This window comes from Rhinoderma darwinii, chromosome 2, assembly GCF_050947455.1.
Source record: "Rhinoderma darwinii isolate aRhiDar2 chromosome 2, aRhiDar2.hap1, whole genome shotgun sequence".
Taxonomy (NCBI): domain Eukaryota; kingdom Metazoa; phylum Chordata; class Amphibia; order Anura; family Rhinodermatidae; genus Rhinoderma; species Rhinoderma darwinii.
The window spans coordinates 99,185,442-99,210,527 of NC_134688.1; the positions used below are offsets into that span (position 1 = coordinate 99,185,442).

Here is a 25,086-nt window from a genome sequence, read left to right on the forward strand (position 1 = left end):
GTATGTAGTTTGTCCTTACACTGTAATTGATGGTAATTGTTTTTGCCCCTTCACATTGTCATGGTAAAATTCGTCACTTTAAGCATGTGCTTGATCCTGATATGGAGACTGATACGCTACAATACCTTTATATCACCTCTACTAACAGGGGCACTTTTAACACACTAGATCATAGTTGTTTTGTGTGGTGATAAATTACAGATTTCTGTCTTTGTACAGCAGACTAATTAGTGTTCATCCCCAGAGTAAATGAAGACATCGTTCACACTGTCCTTTGTTTTTTTTACAATGATGCTTGAAAGGGATTTATACCTTAAAAGTGAAAAGTTAAGAACACACTTTTAACATTAATCTCCAATTTTATGATTTGTTCCAGAAGATTTTGACTTGTTTATACAAATGATGACCTGGAACAGTAAATTGCGCATAAAGTTACACTGTATGTAGGTTATTTCTGCTGGTACCCAGTCGAGCAGCAGAATTTGAAAATGCAATTGTTTGTGTGCAAAACCAAATCCGTGCATAACCCTTGGTTTGGGAGGAGAGGGACATAGGACTATATGAGACAACATAAGAGCACTGTGCCATATGGAACTATATGAGACAATATAAGAGCACTGTAATGATGAGGGTAGGGAAACAGACAAGTGAGCCCTAATCTACCCACCACTCAGTCCCTGCCTACTTGCAACAACCCGCCCTAGGCGACGGGGTACAACTGGGCGACGGTCCCTACGCTCAATAAGTGCACGACAGACAAACAGACAAGGAAACACAGAAGCTAAGGGAAATGGGGCAGTTGCCCACGGCAACACCGTGAGCAACAAGAGTGGTGAACGAGCTGAGTCAAACCAGGAGTGTACGAGGTACCAAACGCAGAGCAGGAGAATAGTTAACAAGCCGAGTCAAACCAGGAGCGTACGAAGTACCAAACGCAGAGCAGGAGAGTAGTCAGTAAGCCAGGGTCAATATGAAGCAGGGTCAAATAGTTCAGAAGCTGCAGCAGGGCCAGGAAACCAAACGAGAAGAATCACAAGCAAGGAGGAACAGGAAAGGCAGGTATAAATAGACAGAGGGCGGGAGCTAGCTCCGTCTGGCCAGGCTGTGATAGGCTCTCCCACTCCTAAGCCTGCCATCCTGAGTGGTGGAAGATGGAGTTGATCTCAATGGTGACGGAAACATCGCTAATGGTTTCCGTTCGTCACTGGTTTTCGGACGGAATCAATAGTGCAGTCGACTGCGCTAATGGTGACGGAAACAGAAGCTGTGCTGTCACTTTCACTTTCCGTTGCGGGGTTCACCCGACGGAAACCTTAGACGGAACCCCGGAACGGAAGCGAACGGTGATGTGAACAGGCCCTAACACAAAAGTTTTGTATTTTTTTAAGCTGGTTCACAAAAAAAAATAATTCCAAATTCTACTGGACCAACTGCCTATTTAGAGACCGGCAGCAGCTCCAGGAGCTCATCATAAGGAACACACTAGGCGGATATGCTGAGTAAAACCACACAGCTTATCCGCCCCGGTAGCCGCAGGGAATTCTGCCAGCAAAACCGCACCAAATAGTGGCGCAGGTTTCGTGAGGCATGTCCGCTGCGGGAATCCTGCAGGGAAAAAAAAGTTTAGACTTGCCCCGGCCGTAGTCCTGGTGACGCATCTCTCTCTTCTGAACGTAGCCCCGCCTCCTGGGATGACGCTGTAGATCATGTGACCGCTGCAGCAGTCACATGGTATGAAACGTCATGACAGGAGGCCGGGCTGCGCTAAGAATAGAGGATCGCGTCGCCTAAACTATGGCCGGGGGAAGTCTAAACTTTTTTATAAATTTAAAAAAGTCCTTTTTTTTTTTTCTCATTTGTGATTTTTGCGGCAGAACCGCAGCATTTCCGCAACAGAGGAGCGGCGATTCCACAGAATATATTGACATGCTGCGGCTTAAAAAGCCACACTGCAGGTCAATTTTTTTTGCAGCGTGTGGATGACATTTGTTCAAATCCCATCTACTCTGCTGCGACTGTAATACGCTGCGGACTTTCCACAATAAAATGTGTTGCATAAAATCCGCAGTGTTCATGCCTAGTGTGTTCCTACCCTAAGGCCGGATTTACACGAACGTGTGCTTTTTGCGCGCGCAAAAACGTGCCGTTTTGCGCATGCAAAAGGTCCATAACAGCTCCGTGTGTCAGCAGCGTATGATGCGCGGCTGCGTGATTTTCACGCAGCCGCCATCATTATGACACTCTGTTTGTATGTTTGTAGCACGTGGTGCTTTTCTGTTTTCATTCATAATTTATACGGCTGCGGAAGTGCTGGGCGTGATTTTCATGTACCCATTGACTTCAATGGGTGCGTGATGCGCGAACAATGCACAAATATCGGACATGTCGTGAGTTTTACGCAGCGGACACACGGACACACGCTGCGTGAAAATCACTGGCAGTCTGCACGGCCCCATAGAGTAACATAGGTCCGTGCGAGGCGCGTGAAAATCACGCACATTGCACGGATGTATTACACGTTCGTCTGAATAAGCCCTAACAATAAGGCCCAGTTCACAGAGTTTTTGGGCCTTGATATTGACTCGAATCAGCACCAAAAAACTTCCAAAACCGCCTCCCATTGATTTAATCTGAATCAATGGGAGCCAGTCGCGGAAAAAAGAAAAAGCAGCACGTCCTTTCTTGCCGCGGTTCTGCCTCTGACCTCCCATCTAAATCAATGTGAGGCAGAAAATGCATTTTTCGCTGCGTTTTTTGTCTGCTGTCCTCAATCGCCGCGGGCAAAAAACTCGGCAAGATAGTGTGGGCAGGTCAAAATCTGCTTCAAAATTCGGTGCGCGGTTCCAGGCGGTCGCCGGTGCGCATGCGCGGGAGTTTGCGGGTGCGCGCGATCGGTCGCACGGGCGGCAGTGTTTGACGGCCCCCATGACGACTACCCATGCTACCCAGGGCCGCCATCCGGGGGGGTATTAGGGGTACTGATGTGAGAGGCCCGGCCAAACCTAATTGAAAGGGGGGCCCGCAGCTCATGACATTCTTTTGGTGAAAAAAACGGGCCCCATTGCAGGGGCCTGTTTTTTTTCTACCAAAGGCAAGTCGCGGCAGTTTTCCGGGCCCCCCTTTCAATTAGGTTTGGCCGGGCCTCTCACATCAGTACCCCTAATACCCCCCTGATGGCGGCCCTGGGTACCATGATATAGTGCTGGACGGAGTACCGTTAACTGGCGGTGCCACGGTAGGGGGGCCCAGAAAATTTAGCTGTAGGGGGCCCTGAAATTCCTGATGGCGGCCCTGGCTCATTCAGACGAGCGTGTGAAGGGTCCGTGAAAAAATAGGACATGTCCTATTTTACTGCGTGTCACGCATCCCTCCATAGACTAGACTATGGGGAATCCGTGACAAAGCACCCCGCACAACTGCAGTTTTTCCACATCCGAGGTTAGCTACGCTCGTGTGAATGTAGCCTTGGGGTATATTCACATTCGGCAGATTTGTTGTACATATTTCTGTGACTGTCTTATTAATCTGAATGGTACCTGCAGAAATCCATGCACCTGCTGCAGAAACAACTAAGATGTATAGAAGGAATTTTTTCTGCTTTAAATCTGCCTCGTTTGAACATATCCTGTGAACATACCTGCCTACTGATGACACTTGTAGAATTTTTTTTTTTAGAAAAAACAGAAGATTATTTAGTCCATCTGCTTAACTTGTTGCAAACACCTGAGCTCCAGTTGGTTTTAGCATTCTGGTGGCCAGTCTTGCCCATATACTCCATTAGGCAGCTGGAGCACAGAGAGAAGATCTTGATAAGGTCATAACACTTACTGACTGACAGTGTTTGTAGCAAGGAGCACATGTACTTTGTCATGTACTCTGTTAGATTTAGGTCCTTGGGAATAAGCTTATGTCAGTCATACCTCTCCATCTTTGCAGCTGCATCCCCCCGTACGATTCTTTGAAAATTAGGCTGCAAGAAGGATGACAGTTAGAAGGCAGGGTAGAGGGAAGAGTGTTTTAAGGAGGCTAGCACTCCCCAGTTTGCCATCTGCCAAGTTTGTTAAGTTGGCAGATGAGGGGGATGTTAGGTCAGATGTAGCAATGCTGTAGCAAGACACTTCTGACAGTCAGGGGAATGTCTGCTCCACTGGGTGAAATACTACCTGTATCATGTGCCACACCACTGAGGCAGCGGGAGAATAAGGAGGTAAAAAGAAGTGTCTCAAGAACTGGTGTAGAAGGGTTTGGGTTGTTAGGGAACTACGCTGACTTCTATGTCGGCTACACGTTCTTCTAAAGGGAAGTTTGATACTTTGGTTGGGGAGATGATGGCTAGAAGGTTGGAGGAATGTTTAAACTAGGGATTGAGAGGGGGAGGGCAACTGCACATGTAGGAGCTGCATGTAGGGGACGTGATAAAATAAAAAAATAAGTAATACTCACCTGGTAAATCCCCTGTCCCTCCAGCGCTCCCGCTATATTGTCTCTGCCAGTCCGTTTACTTTTACCAGAAGTGATGACGTCCCGGGCTATCCAGAAGACGGCTACAGACAGTAATTGGCCCTAGCGGTGATGCCAGCAAGGACTGCACAACACCGCTGAGGCCAGTGATTGGCTGCAGCAGTCACATGGATGGAACGGAACATCATGACTTCCTGTAAAAGTTAGAAAAGTGGTGGAGACAACCTTTTTTAAACTTTATTACATCCCCTGCCTGCAGCCTCTTTTTTAAATGTCCCGGACCGCCCCTTTAATAAATATAAGTTAAAAAAACCAAAAAAAAAAAACCCTCTAAATTGTATAATGACCAATGCTACAAGCCTAAAAAATACAATTTGTGAACTGGAATTAATAATGTCAGAGGAAATTATGATATAGTGGTAATAATGGAGGTCAACCAATGTCAGGCAGCCGCTGCCAAGGCAAATTAAATTATGGGATGCATCAAAAAGGGTATAGATGCACGTGGCAAGAACATAGTTTTACCATTTTAAAAATCTCTAGTTAGACATGGAATTTTGTGTACAGTTTTGAGCACCAGTGCACAAAAAAGATAGAAAAGCTTGAGTGGGTTCAAAGGTGGGCAACCAATGTAATAAATGGAACGGGTGGACTATAGTACACAGAAATTTGTATAAAAATTAGGGTTATTTAGTTTAGAAAAAAGATGGCTGAGGGGGAACCTAATAATGTATAAATATATTAAATGTAAATACAGAGATCTTTCTCATGATGTATTTATACCCAGGACTGTAAAACTTTAACAAGGGGCATCCTCTATGTCTCCTCTTTGTCAAGAGGAAAGAAAATTTCTACACTAACATAGAAGGGGATTCTTTACTGTAAGAGCAGTGGGACTATGGATGTTGTTATGGTGAATTAACTGAAAGAGTTGAAGACGGGCCTGGATGCCTTTCTTGGGTGTAATAATATTACAAGTTATGTTTACTAGATTACTCAGAGGAGTCATTGATCCACAGATTTATTCTAATTCCCAGATTTGGAGTTGGGAAGGAATTTTTTTCCCTAAAATGTGGAAAATTGGCTTTTGACTTATGAGGTTTTTTTCTTCCCTCTAAATGAACATTACAGGATAATAGGCTGAATGTGATGGACTTATGTATTTTGTCAGCCTCACATTCTATGTTACTCTGTTAATGAAGAAAAAGGGATTCTCAATGTTTCTGGGAGAGAGATCAATTGCACTCTAGATATTGTAAGAGTTTCTAAAATGAAGAAGTTCTAGTTGCAATCTCTGCGGGATCAAGGTCTGGCATTCATATACATAATGCTCCTTCCCATATATATCATCATATAGCTATGAATAGATTAGTAAAGTTTACTGACTATTAATTTATTAGGGTTCATCCCAGGACATTTACCACAACAGGAAAATTGTTACATTGTTGACATTCCATGTGTTAACAAAGGTGTTTGAACGAATGAAGGTGATGAAATAGTTACACAAGTAACAATAACGGAGTGTAAAGTAAGAACATACAAATGGATTTTCTGAACAATATGAGTCAAAATTGTAACTCTTTTACAAAGAAACCACAGCGCTGCCATAAAACGTCATAAATAACAGAAGGCTGCGGAAAGTGATTCATCATAAGTTTTTTTTTTTACATTGTAACTCATTATTTGAAAATTCTGTTGCTCTTCCATGGAAAAGAACATAAAGTGCATAAAAAAAATGACACAACTAGGGCTGGGCGATTAATTGAATTAATTCGATTAATTCGCCCTCAAGCACTCTCACGATTCTGTTTTATAACAGAATCGTAGAATCGATTCTTTAGTGGCACCACTGCGCCGAGCTGCAAGGGGAAGCTTCGTCCCGCCACCTCGTCACTTCATAGTCTGCCCCGTCCTGTCCCCGCTTCCCCATGGAACTGCTATTCTGTACTGAACAAAGGATACAGCACGCGTGGGGAAGCAGGGACTCCTAGTACATAGCCACACCGCCCTGTAGATACTGCCCCGCTGTAGATAGCACCCCCTTGCAGATCGCACCACCCCCTTTATAGATCGCGCCGCTGTAGATAGCACCCCCTTGCAGATCGCACCACCCCCTTGTAGATCGCGCCGCTGTAGCTCCCACTAGGAGCGGAATCCCCAGCCAAAGCGTCTGCAACCTCTGGCCGGGGATTCAGTTGCTGGCAGCAGCTACTGCGGCGCGATCTACAAGGAAGGGGGGTACGACCTACCGGGGAGGGGGGGGGGTGCTGCGATTTACAAGGCGTGGAGGTGCACTCTACAAGGGAGGCGGGTGGTGCTACGATCTGCAAGAGAAGTGGGGGTGCGATCTACAAGGGAGGGGGTTGTGCTGCAATCTACAAGTGGGGGTGAGATCTACATGTGCTATTTACAAGGGAGGGGGGGTGCTACGATCTGCAAGAGAAGTGGGGGTGCGATCTACAAGGGAGGGGGTTGTGCTGCAATCTACAAGTGGGGGTGAGATCTACATGTGCTATCTACAAGGGAGGGGGGGTGCTACGATCTGCAAGAGAAGTGGGGGTGCGATCTACAAGGGAGGGGGTTGTGCTGCAATCTACAAGTGGGGGTGAGATCTACATGTGCTATCTACAAGGGAGGGGGGTGGTGTTACGATCTGCAAGAGAAGTGGGGGTGCGATCTACAAGGGAGGGGGTTGTGTTGCAATCTACAAGTGGGGGTGAGATCTACATGTGCTATCTACAAGGGAGGGGGGTGGTGCTGCGATCTACAAAGTGGAGTACGATCTATATAGGGGTGGGGCGACTATCTGCAAGGTGGTGTGGCACGGTCTACATGGTTACTATGGCACATATTGGGGGGTGTCACTATGTGGGCACTGTGACTATATGTGGGCACTGTCACTACATGTTGGCACTGTCACTATACGTGGGCACTGTGGCACTGTCCCTATATGTGGGCACTATGTCACTATATGTGGGCACTGTGGCACTGTCGCTATATGTGGCACTATGTCACTATATGTGGGCACAGGGGCACTATCTACCCTTACAAATGAAAGCCATCTTTTTCTTTTCTTTTTTTTTTTTTTAACGGCCATGAAAGACGGACTGGAAATGGATGAGAATTTGGAGACAATGATGCAAAATGGACATTAAAAACTAACAACTGATCAGTTTTTAATGTAAATTTTTTTTCACTCACATGTGATTGTAGCCTAAATGGCTATGATGCCAGGAGTCCCGTTCACATATACCGTGATCCGGCTGACACATGGACCATTTTTCATGGTCCAATCACGGTCGTGTGAATCCGGCAATGTTGGAAACCGGCTGAGGTGGTGACGGGTAGAGAGGGATGTTAGTGCACGCAGCGCATCATTGATTATAGATTCTGTTAACCTGTTCCCTGCCGGGGAACACATAAGTTATAATCGATTAGATATACATTTTTCCAATTGTATTTATGATAAAATAAAGTATTTGCAGAGGTTAAAAGTTGTGAAGTTACATACAATATTTATAGCAGTATATGTTAAAGAGTTTTTTATTTAAACATTTTTTATTAAATTGTCTCATGGTATTACTGTTAAATAAACATAAAAAAAAATGGTGTTGAAAAAAAATCTAGATTTTATTTTTGGGCAAAATCGCCCAGCCCTAGACTCAACCTAATTACCTGACTTGTCACCTTCACATGTGACATACAATAAAACAAACGTCAAATAGTTTACATATGATAAGTTGTTTCCGTATTATCATGTTTCTTTTATATTGATTATTTAAAGCATATACTGTATATTGTTACAACAAAAAAGTCTCAATCTGTCCTTTAGCAGTTGTAGATGTACAGGGTGGGCCATTTATATGGATACACCTAAATAAAATGGGAATGGTTAGTGATATTAACTTCCTGTTTGTGGCACATTAGTATATGGGAGGGGGAAAACTTTTCAAGCTGGGTGTTGACCATGGCGGACATTTTGAAGTCGGCCATTTTGTATCCAACTTTAGTTTTTTCAATGGGAAGAGGGTCATGAGACACATCAAACTTATCGAGAATTTCACAAGAAAAACAATGGTGTGCTTGGTTTTAACGTTACTTTATTCTTTCATTAGTTATTTACAAGTTTCTGACCACTTATAAAATGTGTTCAAAGTGCTTCCCATTGTGTTGGATTGTCAATGCAACCCTCTTCTCCCACTCTTCACACACTGATAGCAACACCGCAGAAGAAATGCTAGCACAGGCTTCCAGTATCCGTAGTTTCAGTTGCTGCACATCTCGTATCTTCACAGCATAGACAATTGCCTTCAGATGACCCCAAAGATAAAAGTCTAAGGGGGTCAGATCGGGAGGCATTTCTTCTGCGGTGTTGCTATCAGTGTGTGAAGAGTGGGAGAAGAGGGTTGCATTGACAATCCAACACAATAGGCAGCACTTTGAACACATTTTATAAGTGGTCAGAAACTTGTAAATAACTCATGAAAGAATAAAGTAACGTTAAAACCAAGCACACCATTGTTTTTCTTGTGAAATTCTCGATAAGTTTGATGTGTCTCATGACCCTCTTCCCATTGAAAAAACTAAAGTTGGATACAAAATGGCCGACTTCAAAATGGCCGCCATGGTCAACACCCAGCTTGAAAAGTTTCCCCCCTCACATATACTAATGTGCCACAAACAGGAAGTTAATATCACCAACCATTCCCATTTTATTTAGGTGTATCCATATAAATGGCCCACCCTGTATATTAGATGTAGTGCAGCCAGAAATGAAATGTGCGACCAGCATTTTTGGGACCTTTTCCCTTCTTTGTGTAGCAAAGAAGCAATTTCCAATTGAAATCAATGGGCAGATGTTTGGAGGCGTTCTGCTTCCGATTACTCGCCTGTTTTTCGTCCGTCTACGTCCCAAAAAACAGCCGAAAATAAGCTGTGTGAACATACCCTAACAGTACTAAAAAATCTGTAATGGGCTCCAACCTACCATGTAACATTTATAATACTGTTTTTTTTTATGTGATAGAGGAATCTTTGGGCACCTGGGCTCGGGTGCAACTGCTGCCTCTGCATACCCAATAGCTCCATCCTTGCTGGTGCCTGTAAATAAATTTTTCTCTCCTCATACCTGCGGAGTGGGTTGTCCTGTTCTGATGGAAGCGCTGCGCTTCCTGGTCTGCTATCTTGGTAGTTCTATTAAGCCCTGCCTCTGACAGAGTCATGATATACTGCAATACATTGCTATTGCAGTATATAGTGCAAGCAATCCAACCACCGCTGGTTCAAGTCACCTAGAGGGACTAATAAAAAAACCTGTATTTTACACTTTTTTACAGTATTTATGTACAAAGAAAATACTAAAAGTACAAAAAAAACCTTTTCCCATTTTCTCCCTAAAGCAATGTAAAAAAAAAAAGAAAAAAAAAAAGAAAACATAATTGGTATCTCTCAGAATGTGGTAACACAAAATAAATTTAAATTTTAACAATTAGCTTTTTCCTTGTAAAGGTAGTAAAATATAAAAAAAACTATACACATTTGGTATAGCCGTAATCGTATTAACCTGAGGAATAAAGTTACATATAGTTTTTACTGCACAGCAAATGCCAAAACCCAAAAACAATGGTAGAAGCTTTGTTTTTTTTCCCATTCCACCCCACAAATATTTTTTCCCGTTTCTTAGTACATTATATGATACAATAAATTGTGCCATGAAACACGACAACTCGTCCCACAAACATCAAGCCCTCATATGGCTATATCAAAGGAAAAATAAAAACGTTATGACTTTTGAAATGTGGGGAGAAAAAATGTAAAAGGAAAATCTTAAAAATGGCTGCGACAGAAAGGGGTTAAAAAAACAATCCACCTACAATTGCTGTTTATATGTACCATGCATTTCCTACTTTTTGTTAGTAAAATTGGCTTCTGTTACAAATATTTGTCACACATGCCTCTTGGCATCATTGGAATTCATTTCTCATAAGGTATAGGAAATGTATTTCCAGCTGTCAGCGTTGCTCTACAAGCAGCAGGCTGGAGTCAGTATTGTGCGCCGTAAAACACTCCACTGTGGGTTAACGGCTCCCAACATCCCGTCCTTTGTCCCCAGTCAGTGGAGAGGGGAGGCGGTATGCAGGCAGGTTTTTTTCTGGCAACCTGTCTGAATTGATATCAGATTATTGTGGCAGAACAAATGCAGTCACAAGACAGGATAAGGAAGCACTTGAAGTGAAACATTTAAACCCATTTATGAACGAACAAGGACGATAATAAACTTTACGCCAGAAACAATTAAGATAATTGCTACTGGCCTCAATACTGTCTTCTTTGGGCTTTAAAAGGAAATGTATTAAATCTTCCTATACCAGCATGGTCTTCGGTTTCCAGATTTTGGAGCTATTCTTGGCCGTGAACACAAGGCTGCCCACACAACCATCCGTGCTTGTGTCAAGCAGACTCCTGTTTATGGACCAATTCTTTTCCATCTTTCAAGGGAGAAAGCTATTATTCTTTGCCTTCGGGGTCAATAGGCACATAATTTATTTGCCTATATTGTCTGCCATCTTTCTTAATATGCCATAAGAAGGAGCAGCAAGGTGTCAGGGAGGAAATTCACCTTCGCTTAATTGAATCATCATTTCTGAAGGTGTCGGAAGTGTTTTTTAATCTGGTTGCAAATGTGATTCAAGCATCAGGAAGACATATGATATATATTTCATAGATATTCCTAAGTAAGTGTCTGCTGTAGGATTTGGCTTTCCTCCTTTGTGTATATTTTTAGTAAATCTTTGTTACAAAAGAGAGATAAAGTTGTCCGAACCCTTCGATTTTGGAAGGATCGACCCCCAATCTTATGTATATAGGGGCCTCCTAACTACTCCTAAACGTCTGCCACGACGGAAAGAGGGATCGGCATATTGGATTTAAAAATGCTGATCCTATGTTCTCCCGGGAGATGAACCTCTGCCAGAGGGGTCTTGCAGCAGCTTAGTCCCCTCTCCCCATTTAAATAAACATGCATGCTCAGCCAAGATAAACATTCATGTTTATGGTGAAGTATATTCAAGTTACCTTGGTGTACATTGTTCTGTGTCAAAAGCAATGACAGGTAGAATTGTCACAGAGCACATCTGTTTTTTTTACCCCTTGCCCTGTTGGAATCAGGTCCAGATACGTTATGACAACAGCGGTCACTTTTAGCGCTCATGCACACAGAAGGATCCTCTGGTGGGTCAGCGTGACCCTGGCCTCCAGCCTGCTACCCTTACATTTTATTGGCAGCAGTTTATGCCATTCTTTATTCAAGCTATTGAGCTTCTACTACAGACCAACATGGTCCATATAATGGTAATTGGAGGGAAGCCATCAAAATTTAGAATACTGTAGCTGCTGACTCAGTTTCAGACAGCTCCATAACAAATTGGAGAATATCATTGGGATGAACTACACATCAACTAATGGGATATTGCTGAAGGAAAACAAATGATATCTGCAATGTTCTATAGAAGAGAACAAAACATTCTTGAGACTGAATGACGTAATCTGTATTGCAAAATTGTAAGAATATTCTTCTAATAAATATTTTGTTTTTCACGCAGATTTTTTGTAGCTTTTGTGTATGAGAACTGCGCAGGTGATTGTACCTTACTCAGCTTTGCCAAGCGCTTGTAGTTGCTGTTGAAGCAAGTTTTCTGTAGCATTGCATATCCAAAGACCCTACGTCACTCCCGGGTATTTCTTGCAGACAGATTTCTTACCACCCTTGTTTTTCCCTTTATGCGGTTTCCATAATCTGACCCTTGTGATAATCGCTACAAGGTAAAATAAAAGTCCTTTATTTTTTGCCTTTTTAGTAAGCCACGTGATGGAAGAGGACAAAGAAATATAAGGAAGATGCTTTCCACAAAGAATGTCTTCTGGCAAAATAAAAAATTCAGTTGCAAACTAAGATTTTTATTGAAAACTAAAGAGCTTATTATATAGCTATTATTGCTTGAAATATGTAGGATGGTAATAGGGCCTGGGGTCATACATACGGAGTATTCTCACTGAGAACTTTACAAGGTTTCGGATATGATGAGTTGCAATATTCAGAAAATTCCTGTTTAGTTACGTCTTTGAAAAAGAAAAGATGATTTCTTCTGTGTTTTGTGTTTTTTCAGACAGTTAGGCCCCATACAGACGTCCGTAGTTTTTATCCGCAATTACGGATTCATATTAGTGGATAAAATACTGACATATTAATTTATATTGACCACGGACACCTTCCTGTATATTTACGGGTGTGTATGTCCTGGCAATAGAAATGAGCCGCAAAAAATTTACGGACTGTGCTTCTATACATATTACTGTAAGCACGGTTCGCAAATGCGAATGACACTCCGCGGCCCATATGTGCAGTATTTGCTGACCATAAATGTCACGAATGTGTGCATGGGGCCTTAGTGGCACATATTAATATAATGTGCTGGTTATCATGACTGAGGGATGATAGAGTTCGGTCCTAGTAACCCAATACCATTCCTATACTCCTATTTCCCCAAATAAGGACAGACTTGTGATTGGATAAAGTTGGCCACAGCAGGCATTTTATTGACAAACAATAACAACAAATAAAATATATATATTACCATCAAATAAATATTCAGCATTATCAACATTAATAACAAACGTGCAGAGGAAAGAGATCCTTGGAGCTAAGAAGGAGGTCTGCTCAGCCAATCTGTCCATAAGTGCAGTATTTTACCCTCAGCCGATTCCCCACAGGCTCAGGGGCAGCGTATCCAACTGCAGATGGCCATTGATTCACCTTTGCTCCCCGGGACACCACCCAGCAGGAGCCCAAAAGATAGCCAGAGCCTCCATATTGCACAATTCGGAAAGGACCATACGCAAGATGAGACCCTCCCCCACCAATTTAACACCAACTCCAAGGTCCTCCAACCTGCCACAGCTGCCATGACAGAAAAAACATCAGCAAAACGCAGCATACTAAAACGATAAAACAAATAGGGAGGGCGGGCAGGCGGGAAACTTCCCTACGTGTGCCTCCTGCTTTAATGGCACGGGCACTGCCGTTGCGCCACTATATTCTAAAGGCTCCGCCTCCTAACTCTCCCCTCCTATCACCCCGGTTATGTGGCCTCCTCCTATGTCCTGCAGTCCGGATCCGGCCCTTCTGGACTGAACTGGACTGACAAAAATTCATTAGTGGCTTTTGGGTAATACGGTTTTATATAGATTCTACAACATCTGTTTCCTATTTATTGTCAAGGTATCTGCTTGCTGCCAGTGACTAGGAGCATTTTTATTTACATCCAGAAGCTTGCAACCTTTAGGGGGAGTTCACACAGACTTTTTTGACACGGAAACCGCGCAGCAAAAGGCGCCAAAAAACGTCCGAAAATGCCTCCCATTGATTTCAATGGGTAGCGGAGGGACATGCCCTATCTTCGAGCGTTTACGCTTTTGACCTCCCATTGACATCAATGGGAGGCAGAGAAAGCGTATTTTGCGGCGTTCTATGCCCGCGGCGCTAAATGGCCGCAGGCGAAAAACGCAGCGAAAATCGGCGTTCAGGTAGAGAAATATCTGCCTGAAAATTCCAAACGGAATTTTGAGGCAGATTTTCCTCCTGCAAAAAACTCAGTGTAAACCCAGCCTGCCCTGTTGACACAAGAGTTTTTTGCAGGCGGAAAAACCTGCTTCAAAATTCCCTTAGGAATTTTGAGGCAGATTTTGACCTGCCTGCACTCTCTTTGCCGCGTTTTTTTGCGGCGTTTTTCGGCAAAAAACGCAGCGAAAACCGCTTTCTCTGCCTCTCATTGATGTCAATGGGAGGTCTGAGACGGAGACGCCGGAAAAAAAGGGCATGACGCTTCTTTTTCCCGCGAGCTGGAATCAAAAGTGAAATCAATGGGAAGCTTTTTCGTACGCTTTTTGGAGCGGTTTCCAGCGTGTCAAAAACAGTACAAAAAAACTCTGTGTGGACATACCATTAAATACCCAATACTTTTCACAGCTGAGGGTTTTTCTACAATTGTATCCAATAATTCTCTGTTAACTTAATACATGTGCAAAAAAAATATCTCTCCTGTCATGATTGCTACAATGTATATTAGTGCAGGTGACATTTAGGCTGGGTTCACACGACGATGTTACGTCCGTAATGGACGGAACGTATTTCGGCCGCAAGTCCCGGACCGAACACAGTGCAGGGAGCCGGGCTCCTAGCATCATAGATATGTACGACGCTAGGAGTCCCAGCCTCTCCGTGGAACTACTGTCCTGTACTGAAAACATGATTACAGTACGGGACTGTTGTCCTGCAGCGAGGCAGGGACTCCTAGCATCGTACATAACTATGATGATAGGAGCCCGGCTCCCTGCACTGTGTTCGGTCCGGCACTTCTGGCCGAAATACGTTCCATCCATTACGGACGTAACACGGTCGTGTGAACCCAGCCTTATAAGCCTGGACTCCACAAAGGATTATCTAGACTGGATACAAGTGGAGCAAACCCTCAGTTGTGCAGTTGTGAGACCTATTAGTCCACGATTGTTTTTTTATCCTGCAAACAGGATTGTGACCCATTCACTGATGGCAAGCAGAAATGTTGAAGATGGTGAAGAATTAAAACACATAGTATACTAGAAAGTTGTATAACTTTTCATTCTAAAGGGATTAAGCATTATTTACATAAAATTAAAACCCTTTAAACTGTTTTGTGCAAAAAATGTACATGTTCAGCTTCACATCACAAAAGACATGTGACATAATCAGGAGTATATTGTGTTAAGATGGCCATACACATTAGATGTATGTTCGTCGAACCTGCTGATTTTGGTGGGAACTGCTGACCATCTAATATCTATGGCGGCGTCACAACTCTCCCCCCAACAGCAGAAGACGGGATGTCGAGATGGGTCAGGCATGTTGAATTCCAACGTTCCCGATCCTTTTGTTTGTCTGGAGATAAGCCACTGCCAGCAGCTTTTTCTCTTCGCCCTATTATTAAGGAGTCATTAGGAATAACTGTGGACCAGAATGATCGTTTGGCCGATAGCTATTTAAAGTGTATGGCCAGCCTTAGAAAATCCTTTAGGCCCTGATATAAAACTAGCATGGATGAAAAGTTCAGCCATCGGAGGACTGAGGTCCATTATGTGCACTAGCAATTGATTGTTCTCCTGACAATACTACAATTAAATACAGTGGCCCGACTTTACCAGGACAAAGAAGACAAAACTGCTAATAATTTATGCTCATAAACAATTTTTTTTTACTTTTTTGTTGTGTATTTTGTCTGAATAGCAAATTAGCATAGCACTACCACTACTAGGTAAAGCTGTCTTGGGGTTTCCGAGCGTAGACATCCTATTCTAGGAAAACCAAATTCACCCTGGAACATTTGTGGGATGATTCGAATGTATTTTTAATGGGACGCAGTAGTCATTCTGTCTTAACTGAATGTCTGCATGTCTAAAATATACTTTATGCGTTTCTATATGTTCTGAACATTAGGCTTAATGTAATGATCCATAAGCGCATTTTCCAACAAGGATTTAGAATATTAACACATATAATTTTTGTATATTTGCAGAATGTGTAATGAACAGCCAGGAATGGACTCTCAGTCGCTCTACACCTGAAATACGAGTGGTGAGTCTTTATATATATATTAGTCCCACATAAAGTGCACTATTCCTGTTTTCCTGAGTAGGTGATGAAAGCTTGAGTAAGCTTAAGAAGACAGTTTCATATATATCATGTTCTGGCTGATGTGGCTCCAAAAGAAAAAGTTTGAGAAATTCTGATATTTATGAAGGGCTCACACACGGCTGTGTTATGGCTCCTTACAATTGAACGGAGCTGTAATACAGTGCCTATAGAAGTGCATGGGGTCTTACTGTATCTCCGCATGCCTTCAATTACATTTTTAGCCAAAAATTTATTGCGTGCTTCATCAGATGCCAAATTACAAAGCTAATCTCCGTTCGAAGTATTGCTTGTAGGAGAGAATGACCCAGAGTACAGCTCTGTGCACAATACCATAAGGTGGCACGTGAGATGCCTACCGTTACAGTGCAGAGCTGTAGGGACTCTTTGTGCCACCATACAACCTGTGCTGTGTGCATTATGCCTAATGTGGTGCTGTATTCTAGCATGGGCATTTATGACTCAAAGCTGTGGTTGTCATCTATGTTCCCCGCCCAAGGAAAAATAGCCATAAAGGATCATTCATGCTGATTTTTTAAATCTCAAAGTGGTGACCCCAGAATCAACAATTATCCCCCATTCACAGGATAGGTGATAATTGTGTGATCGCTGGGACCCTACCGCTTTGACCCTCACCAATCGTGAGAACAGAGGGCTCGAACCCACCTTACCACCCCAACAGTGAGGAGCCGCTTGAATGGAGCGGTGGTACTCGGCTGTTTCCGTCACTCCCATAGACTTTAAACAATGCTGCACTAGGCATTCTCGACTACCGCTCCATTCTATACCCTCCTCACTGCGGTCAATTAATGTGGAAGAACGGGGAGTTTGGGACCCCTGTTCCCGCAATCTTTAGGGGTACCATCGATCAGACAATTATCATCTATCCTCTGAATAGGGGATAATTGTCGACTCTGGGACCACCCTTTTAATTCGAAAATTTATATCCAACACAGACAAAATGATTAGGTTCATACTTCTGCAAGCTGTATAGAAAATACTAATTCTCCTCATCTTTACAAAGATCCTTCTAAAGTTATTATGTTCTGCTGCTTGATCAAAAGCAATATTGCTAATTGACACAATCAAGTAAAATAATGTTCAAACTTAAGAATGTAGCAGGGAAAACATGAAACCGCAATCTCGTGCATTAAAAGACAATAACATCTATTCATTGTGATATGACTAATACCGTCTGCACCGGGGAGGTTCAAAATGACCCAAAAGGCCAGTCAGGAATTGTAAATCCATTACAGTTAAGTTTATTTTCATCTATATAAAAAACTAAAAAGATGATTTGCAGAATTACGAAATGTTAAGATTACGACAAGAAGATTTAGGCCGGATGGAGGGGATGATGGATTTTAAACCCAATACATTTGTAGATATGAGACTGAAGGGGTAATTATACAAATATACAAATCAATATATATGATTAGTTTAGGTTCTTCTGGAAGCTCCTTTATCTCTTATAATCTTCATTAAAAGATGGAGGTGGATCAATACTTTTAAGTAAATAAAGAAACGTACTGATGTAAGAAATTTATTGAATAAGATATGACATACACTAATATATATGGCCAAAAATATGTGGACACTTCTCATAATTAAAGTTTAGGTGTTTCAGCCACAACCATTGCAACAGATGCATAAAATCAAGCACACAGTCATGCAATCTCCATAGACAAACATTGGTAGTAGTACGGGTAATACCGTAGAGTTCAGTGACATGAAATGTGGCACTCGTGCAAAAGTTGACAGCACACAAAATAAATACAGCAAATGATTAAGTTCCTTCACTCGAACATGATGCCACGTTTCAGGTTTAAATGAGCCTTTTTCAAGCTTTTTCCAAGTCTAAATGTCGCACCAAGAAAATAAACTTCTTTAATCATTTGCTGTATTTATTTCATGTGCTGTCGCCAACTTTTGCACAAAATATATTGATAATGTGGGTCAGACGGACCTAACCCACCAGGTGACAAATACGAATTGCCTTGCATAGGAGGTGCTGCTGAAACAAGCATTTATTTTTGGTTTACACCAGGGCACTGTCACAGGATTATTATTATTATTAATATTTATTTGAAAGCTAAATTAAATCACGTGCAATATACATATGAGAAAGGGTTTAAGTACATGACATGAGACAGTAGAAAGAACAAGTACAATAAACATGAGATTAATAATTGACAGATTGGAACAGAAGGAGAGAAGACCCTGTCCACAAGGGCTTACAATCGACAACGGAAGGGGGAAGAAGACAATAGGGGAGGGTAGATACTGTTCATCCGTTAGAGTAGCGACAACAGGGTTATTGCAGGTTGTAAGCTATTCTGAAGTGGTCAGTTTTCAGGTTGCTTTTGAAGGTTTGGATGGTGGAAAAGAGACTGATTTGTTTCAGTGGAGAGGATGTCACCTTTGCCACAAGTTAGTTTATGGAATCTCTGCTAGATCTGCCCAGGTCACCTGTAAGTGGTAGCGTCTAGGAGTAACAACAGCTTAGCCACGGAGCGGTAGACCACGCAATCTCACAGAGCGGGGTTGGCAAGTGCTTAAGCGAGTCACTCACTACAGAGTTCCAAACTGCCTATGGAAGTGACATCAGCACAAGAACTCTGCATCTAGAGCTTCATAAAATGGATTTCCATGGTCGAGCAGCTGCACAGAAGAATGAGATCACCATGCGCAATGTCAAGTGTCTGCTACAACGATGTAAAGCACGCTGCCACTGGACTCTGGAGCAGTGGAAACATGTTCTCTGGACTGATGAATCAAAGACGTGGACGAATTTGGTTTGTTGGATGCCGGGAGAATGATACCTGCAGGAATGCATAGTGCCTACTGTAAATTTGGTGGAGGAGGGATCTTGGTGCGGGACTGCCTTTCAGGGTTTTGGCTTGGCCCCGTACATTTTGCAAAATTATATGCTTTTTGCTTTGTGGCATCAGTTTTGGGAAGGCACTTTCCTATTTCAGCATGACTGTGCCCTGTGCTGAAAATCAGATTCATAAAGACATGGTGTGGCGAGTTTGGTACGGAGGAACTTAAGTGGCCTGCACCTGATCTCAACACCATCCAACACCTTTGAGATAAATTTGAACACCCAATGCAAGCTAGACATTCTCACCCAACTTCAGTGCCGGGCATCAGAAATGCTTTTTTTATGAAAGGGCACAAATTCCCACAGACACACAGAAAAATGTTATGGAAAGCCTTTGCATAATAGTGGAAGCTGTAATAGAAGCAAAAGAGGGCTCAACTTCATATTAATGCCTATGGTTTTGGAATGGGACGTCCAAGGAGCTTGCATAGTTGTGATGGTCAGGTGTCCACAAACTTTTGGCCATATAGTGCAGGTACAACATTTGTAACATTCCTCTTAAATACATTATTTTCTCTCCTAGGGCGTTGTGGGTAATATGAGAAGTGGTAAATCTGCCCTTGTTCACCGATTTGTTTCGGGATCCTACCTATCAATAGAAGCACCAGAAAGTAAGTTGTACTTCTAATCTATATACCTTTAAATTTGCTACTGAACTTTGGATAAACAGCCTGACTGACATTTATGTAATATCTCTCAAGTTTTGGTTAATGCTCTATAGATTCATGGGATTTGCACATTTGTATTGTATGATCAGTGTATTCTATGAACAAGTTTACAATATATGCTTTCAGTAGATACAAAATCTGGAAATATGTTAATTTAAAAGTCGTACATGGTATGAAGTTGTAATGAATATGGAAGATTAATTTATTATGTATCAGTTCAGTTAGGGCTTATGAAGATGCCCATATTACATAGGGAGCCATAATAGTGCACCCATATCGGTCTATATACACTGTAGCTTCGTATGCCTCAAATTTCAGACAGTCTAAAAGATGTTTTTTCTGTTGCGTTTTGTATGAATTAGACATAAAGAAAAAATGTGGCATGCTCCATTGGATGTTGTTTTTTGCAGGTATTCTACCCTAGAGATACATCTGTAATCTTTACCCCGTTTCTACCAAAAACACATTTTGTCGATTTATGTTTCATAGAAGACCAGGAAGCATTGAGCTTGAATGAAAGGGTTAATATGAGAATATATGCTTTTATATATATATATATATATATATATATATATATATATATATATATATATATATATATGCTATTAAAAACTGCTATTAAAATCTATGATGGATAAGCCAGCTTTTTTGATGAGCAGGAACTTGTGCTATCAAGTTCAAACATTTCCCGGTTCCTATACAAGCCACCCACTCACATACTCTGCTAGGTTCTTTGTGTGCCGTTGCTTAAAGTAGCAAAAAACATTGTGTTTTGTCAGCATGAAAAAAAATTGCTTTTGCAAATTCATAAAAGAACATCTCTTACTCAGAACATTAGAAACGAAGGAATTAAAAAAAAAGTCAATTAATTACTTCTGCGTAGGCTCTCGGCATGAGAAATTCTATACTTTTGCTGAGGGATACTGTGTATATGGGCTTTAAATCTTTCTTGCATATAATTTGCTCCTCATAAAGGACAAATTCATACATCCTAACTTTCAAAGATCCAAACATTTTTTTTCTAACTTTAAGCCACGCTCCTAACCTTGCCCAATCCCTGTCGATAAAACACACGGTTCCCACACTGTATCATGCCCCAGTACTGCCACCACACAATATCAGGCCCCGACTGTGCCCGCACATAGCATCGTGCCCCCACAATTTCATGCCCTTATAGTGCCCCTCATACAGCATGAAGTCCCCACACTGTATAAAGTCCCCACAGAGTCTCATGCCCCCACACAGTAGCATACTCCTAGTGCCCCCACGCAGTGTAAAGTCCACACACAGTATTAAAGCCCAACACAGTATCATGCCCCTATAGTTCCCTCACACAGTGTAATGCCCCCATAGTGTCCCCACACAGCATTAGCCACCCACACAGTATCAATCCCCCATGGTGCACCACAGTGTAATGCCCCCATAGTGCCCCCACACACTGTGTAATGCCCCATAGCGCCTCTCCACACACAGTATAATGCCCCCATAGTGCCCACTACACACAGTATATTGCCCCACAGTGTCCCCACCCAGTATAATTCCCCCCATACACACAGTATAATGCCCCCTATGCACACATTATAATGCCTCCATAGTGCCTCCTAAAAATAATAAAATAAATATGACGCATGGAGGAGCTCCCTCTGCAGGTCTCCTCTGGTCTATAGCTCTGGGAAGGTAGACATATTGACATCACTGCATTGCGCCCGCCCGTGCCAAGCTGCTTACCTAGTGAATCGTGGAGTAGGCAGCTGATGGCTCCCTGCTCCATCATTGTATTCTACTGTACATACCGAACTTTAAGGACAGCTAGACATTGCCTGGAATTCCGGGAGTGTACTGCGGGATCCATCCGGGATGGTTGGAAGGAACGCAAATGTGAAATGCCCATGAACAACCAATTACATATTAGCGTTCATTATTTTAAAGGGAACCAGCATTTTACCTATTAAACCAGCAATAACTGGTGGAAGTGGGTGAAAAATCATTTTTATGTAACCTATAATTATATTCTAAGTCGGCTCTGTACCTTTAGTATTCTGTTTTTTATTGTTCCTGTGAGATATGCTAATGAGCATAAAAGAGTCATATCTTCGTTCAAAAAGAGTCATATCTTCATCCCTCAAGCCTTTCCGAGTTTACCCCGCCTCCTTACTTTTGATTGACAGCTCCTCGCCTTCCCCCAGCACACAAAATCCCACTGTAGTGCATCGATGTCGGGCTCCGGTGCGTGCGCATCAACGGGACATCATAGCGGCGCATGCGCAGTAACTAGATTTGAGGCCCGGACGAAGTAGGGAAGGGTGTCGGACCATACATGATGGACACATGCGCACTATCCCAGATGAGATTTTGGCATTCAGGGCAGGCCAGTTTTCGGCGGTGCGTGGGCATAAGAAGAGGAACGAACGAGACTGCCGGATTATTGCCATAAAAGGCACAAAATGTTTGCAGACCATTATTTACGGTCGGAGGAGTTTGGGAGAGAGGATAACGGCAATGAACTTTTAAAAAAACAAATGGCCAGCGAGGGGTGAGTAGAGTTTAATAGGTGAAATGCTGGTGACAAGTTCCCTTTAAGCATGTTTGAAACATATCAAGTACTTTCTGATTGGTTGCTGTTTTGCTTGAGTTGTCTACATAACTGTCCATACAACTGTCCATATCAAGTGAAAAAGCAAGAACCTCTTTTCTGGTGGCAAAATTCCAGTGGCACATAAAACTGCTTTCCACAGAAACTGTTCTATGAATATCCTCCTTTTTCTTTTTTAAAAACTATTATAAAATATTATTTTGCTGTGTGGTAACGATTCAGCCAGGGGCGTAACTAGGAAAGACTGGGCCCCATAGCAACCTTTTGACCCCCCCTCCCCTGGGTGTCACACAACCCCCACTTGTAGATAGTGCCTTTTTTACAGCCCCCCCCTGTAGATAACGCCATACAGCCCCCCCTGTAGGTAACGCCATACAGCCCACTCTGTAGGTAACGCCATACAGCCCCCCTGTAGGTAACGCCATACAGCCCCCCTGTAGGTAACGCCATACAGCCCCCCTATAGGTAACGCCATACAGCCCCCCTGTAGGTAACGCCATACAGCCCCATCTGTAGGTAACGCCATACAGCCCCCCTGTAGGTAACGCCATACAGCCCCCCCTGTAGGTAACGCCATGCAGCCCCAACCCCCCCCCCCAAAAAAGACCTATAGTGTGTCCTACAAAAGACATGTATCCCCTGTCCACGGGATAGGGGATACATGTGTGATCGCTGGCACTGATAAGGAGACCGGGGGACCGAAAGTACCCCAAGTTCTCCATGACTAACCTCTGACTTCCGCCGTCTGCGCAGCTCAATAAAAATGAAAGGAGCGCTGGTCAGGCATGCGCACAAGCGCGACCGGCGCTCCATTCATTTCTACGGAGCTGCCGACATAGACCCCGGAAGTCCGAGGTTTGTGATGGAGAACTTCAGGGGACTTTCAGTCCCCCGTTCTCCTTATCGCTGCCAGCGATCACACATGTATCCCCTATCCTGTGGATAGGGGATACATGTCTTTTGTAGATACAACCCCTTTAATGGCAAAGCGGGGAGATACCTCCCTGCTCTGCCGTAGCGCGCTGTAGCAGCCATAGCGGCAGGTAGCGGATCCTCCGGCCATGGTGGGGTCCCGTGCTGGCGGGCGACACAGGCCCCTTCATGCCGCGGGCCCCGTAGCAGCCGCTACGGCTTCTATAGCGGTAGTTACGCCGCTGGATTCAGCTCTCTACTGCACCATTACAGCCCCATGTGAATGTATGCTTAGGCCTCATGCACACGACCGTAGCCACGTGCACGGCTGTGATTTTCGGGTTGGCCGGCCGCGGAGTGTCCCCCGCGAGCCGCCCGCAAATTGCGAGCCGTGCACATGCCCGCTTCCATTATTTTCTATGAGCCTGGACCGCAGAACACAGCCGTAATAAGACATGTCCGTTCTTTCTGTGGTCCAGGCTCCTGGGCCATGCACGGACTGTGGAAACCACAGTCGTGTGCATGGGCCCATAGAAATGAATGGGGCCGCAATTCTCCCGTGGATTTTCGGGGGAATTGCGGCCGCAAAAGCACATTCGTGTGCATGGGGCCTTAGGGTGGAATCACACATGCTGTTTTTGATGCAGTTATTGGTGCTTTTTTTCATGCAGTTTTTGGAGCCAACGCCAGAAATAAATCCAATAGGTAAGTTCTTCCTTTATATTTGCCATTCCTTTGAATCCACTCCTGGCTTAAACTCAAAACAGTGTTTCTCCCATGTCCAGCAATGCTATATACAACATTTAGCAATATCATTAGGGCTGCAACGTGACGTAGTCAAAAACTGCGCTGACTTAATACTTGGTGGCAAAACCCTTGTTGGCAAGCACAGCAGTCAGACGTTTTTTGTAGTTGATGATGAGGTTTGCACACATGTTAGATGGAATTTTGGCCCACTCCTCTTTGCAGATCATCCTTAAAAACTGCGCTGACATGCGGTTTTTAAATTGATTGTTAATAGTCGCATAATTTTGAGGGTTAGGGTATGTTCACACGGCCAAATTTCAGACGTAAACGAGGCGTATTATGCCTCGTTTTACGTCTGAAAATAGGGCTACAATACGTCGGCAAACATCTGCCCATTCATTTGAATGGGTTTGCCGACGTACTGTGCAGACGACCTGTTATATACGCATCGTCGTTTGACAGCTGTCAAACGACGACGCGTAAAAATACAGCCTCGGCAAAAGAAGTGCAGGACACTTCTTTGGACGTTTTTGGAGCTGTTTTCTCATAGACTCCAATGAAAACAGCTCCAAAAACGGACGTAAAAAACGCAGCGAAAACGGTGTGAAAACGCCACGAAAAATGCGAGTTGGTAAAAAAACGTCTGAAAAGCAGGGTCTGTTTTCCCTTGAAAACAGCTCTGGATTTTCAAACGTTTTTGTTGACTACGTGTGAACATACCCTTAAACTGCTGTTAACAGCCATTGGTGTTGAGAGATCATTTTTGTATGTTTGGGTTAACAAAGATTCTACATGTTATTAACATAGTAATGCCTGAGCACCTGATGCCCATGGAGTTTCATATGCCAGTCTTCGTAAGAAACAAGCTGAAGTAAGATGCAACAAATTTATTAAGACCCACACTAATCTTAAAAGTTTGTCGCATCTTCGCCTGTCCATGTGCCGCTGAGTGAAATCTATGCCAGCCGAGAGCAGGCGTAGATTCCTGCGATAATTTACTCCAGTTTGTGTCATAATTTAAAGTAAATGCTGTGGGCCGCAGGTGGCCCTGCCCCTCTTCTAAGTTCCGCCCACTAAGCGCTGCCAAATTTTTGTGACT

At 43.2% G+C, this 25,086-nt stretch overlaps 1 protein-coding gene across 2 annotated transcripts in view; it reads left to right on the plus strand.

The window, feature by feature from the left end:
- AGAP2 (ArfGAP with GTPase domain, ankyrin repeat and PH domain 2) overlaps positions 1-25,086 on the plus strand; it is a 198,049-nt gene that overhangs the window by 67,232 nt on the left and 105,731 nt on the right. For both annotated transcript variants that reach the window (XM_075851962.1, XM_075851961.1), the window contains exons 2-3: positions 16,068-16,126; positions 19,591-19,678. In XM_075851962.1, coding sequence (XP_075708077.1) covers positions 16,068-16,126; positions 19,591-19,678 — 147 coding nt within the window. The remainder of the gene's footprint in view (positions 1-16,067; positions 16,127-19,590; positions 19,679-25,086) is intronic.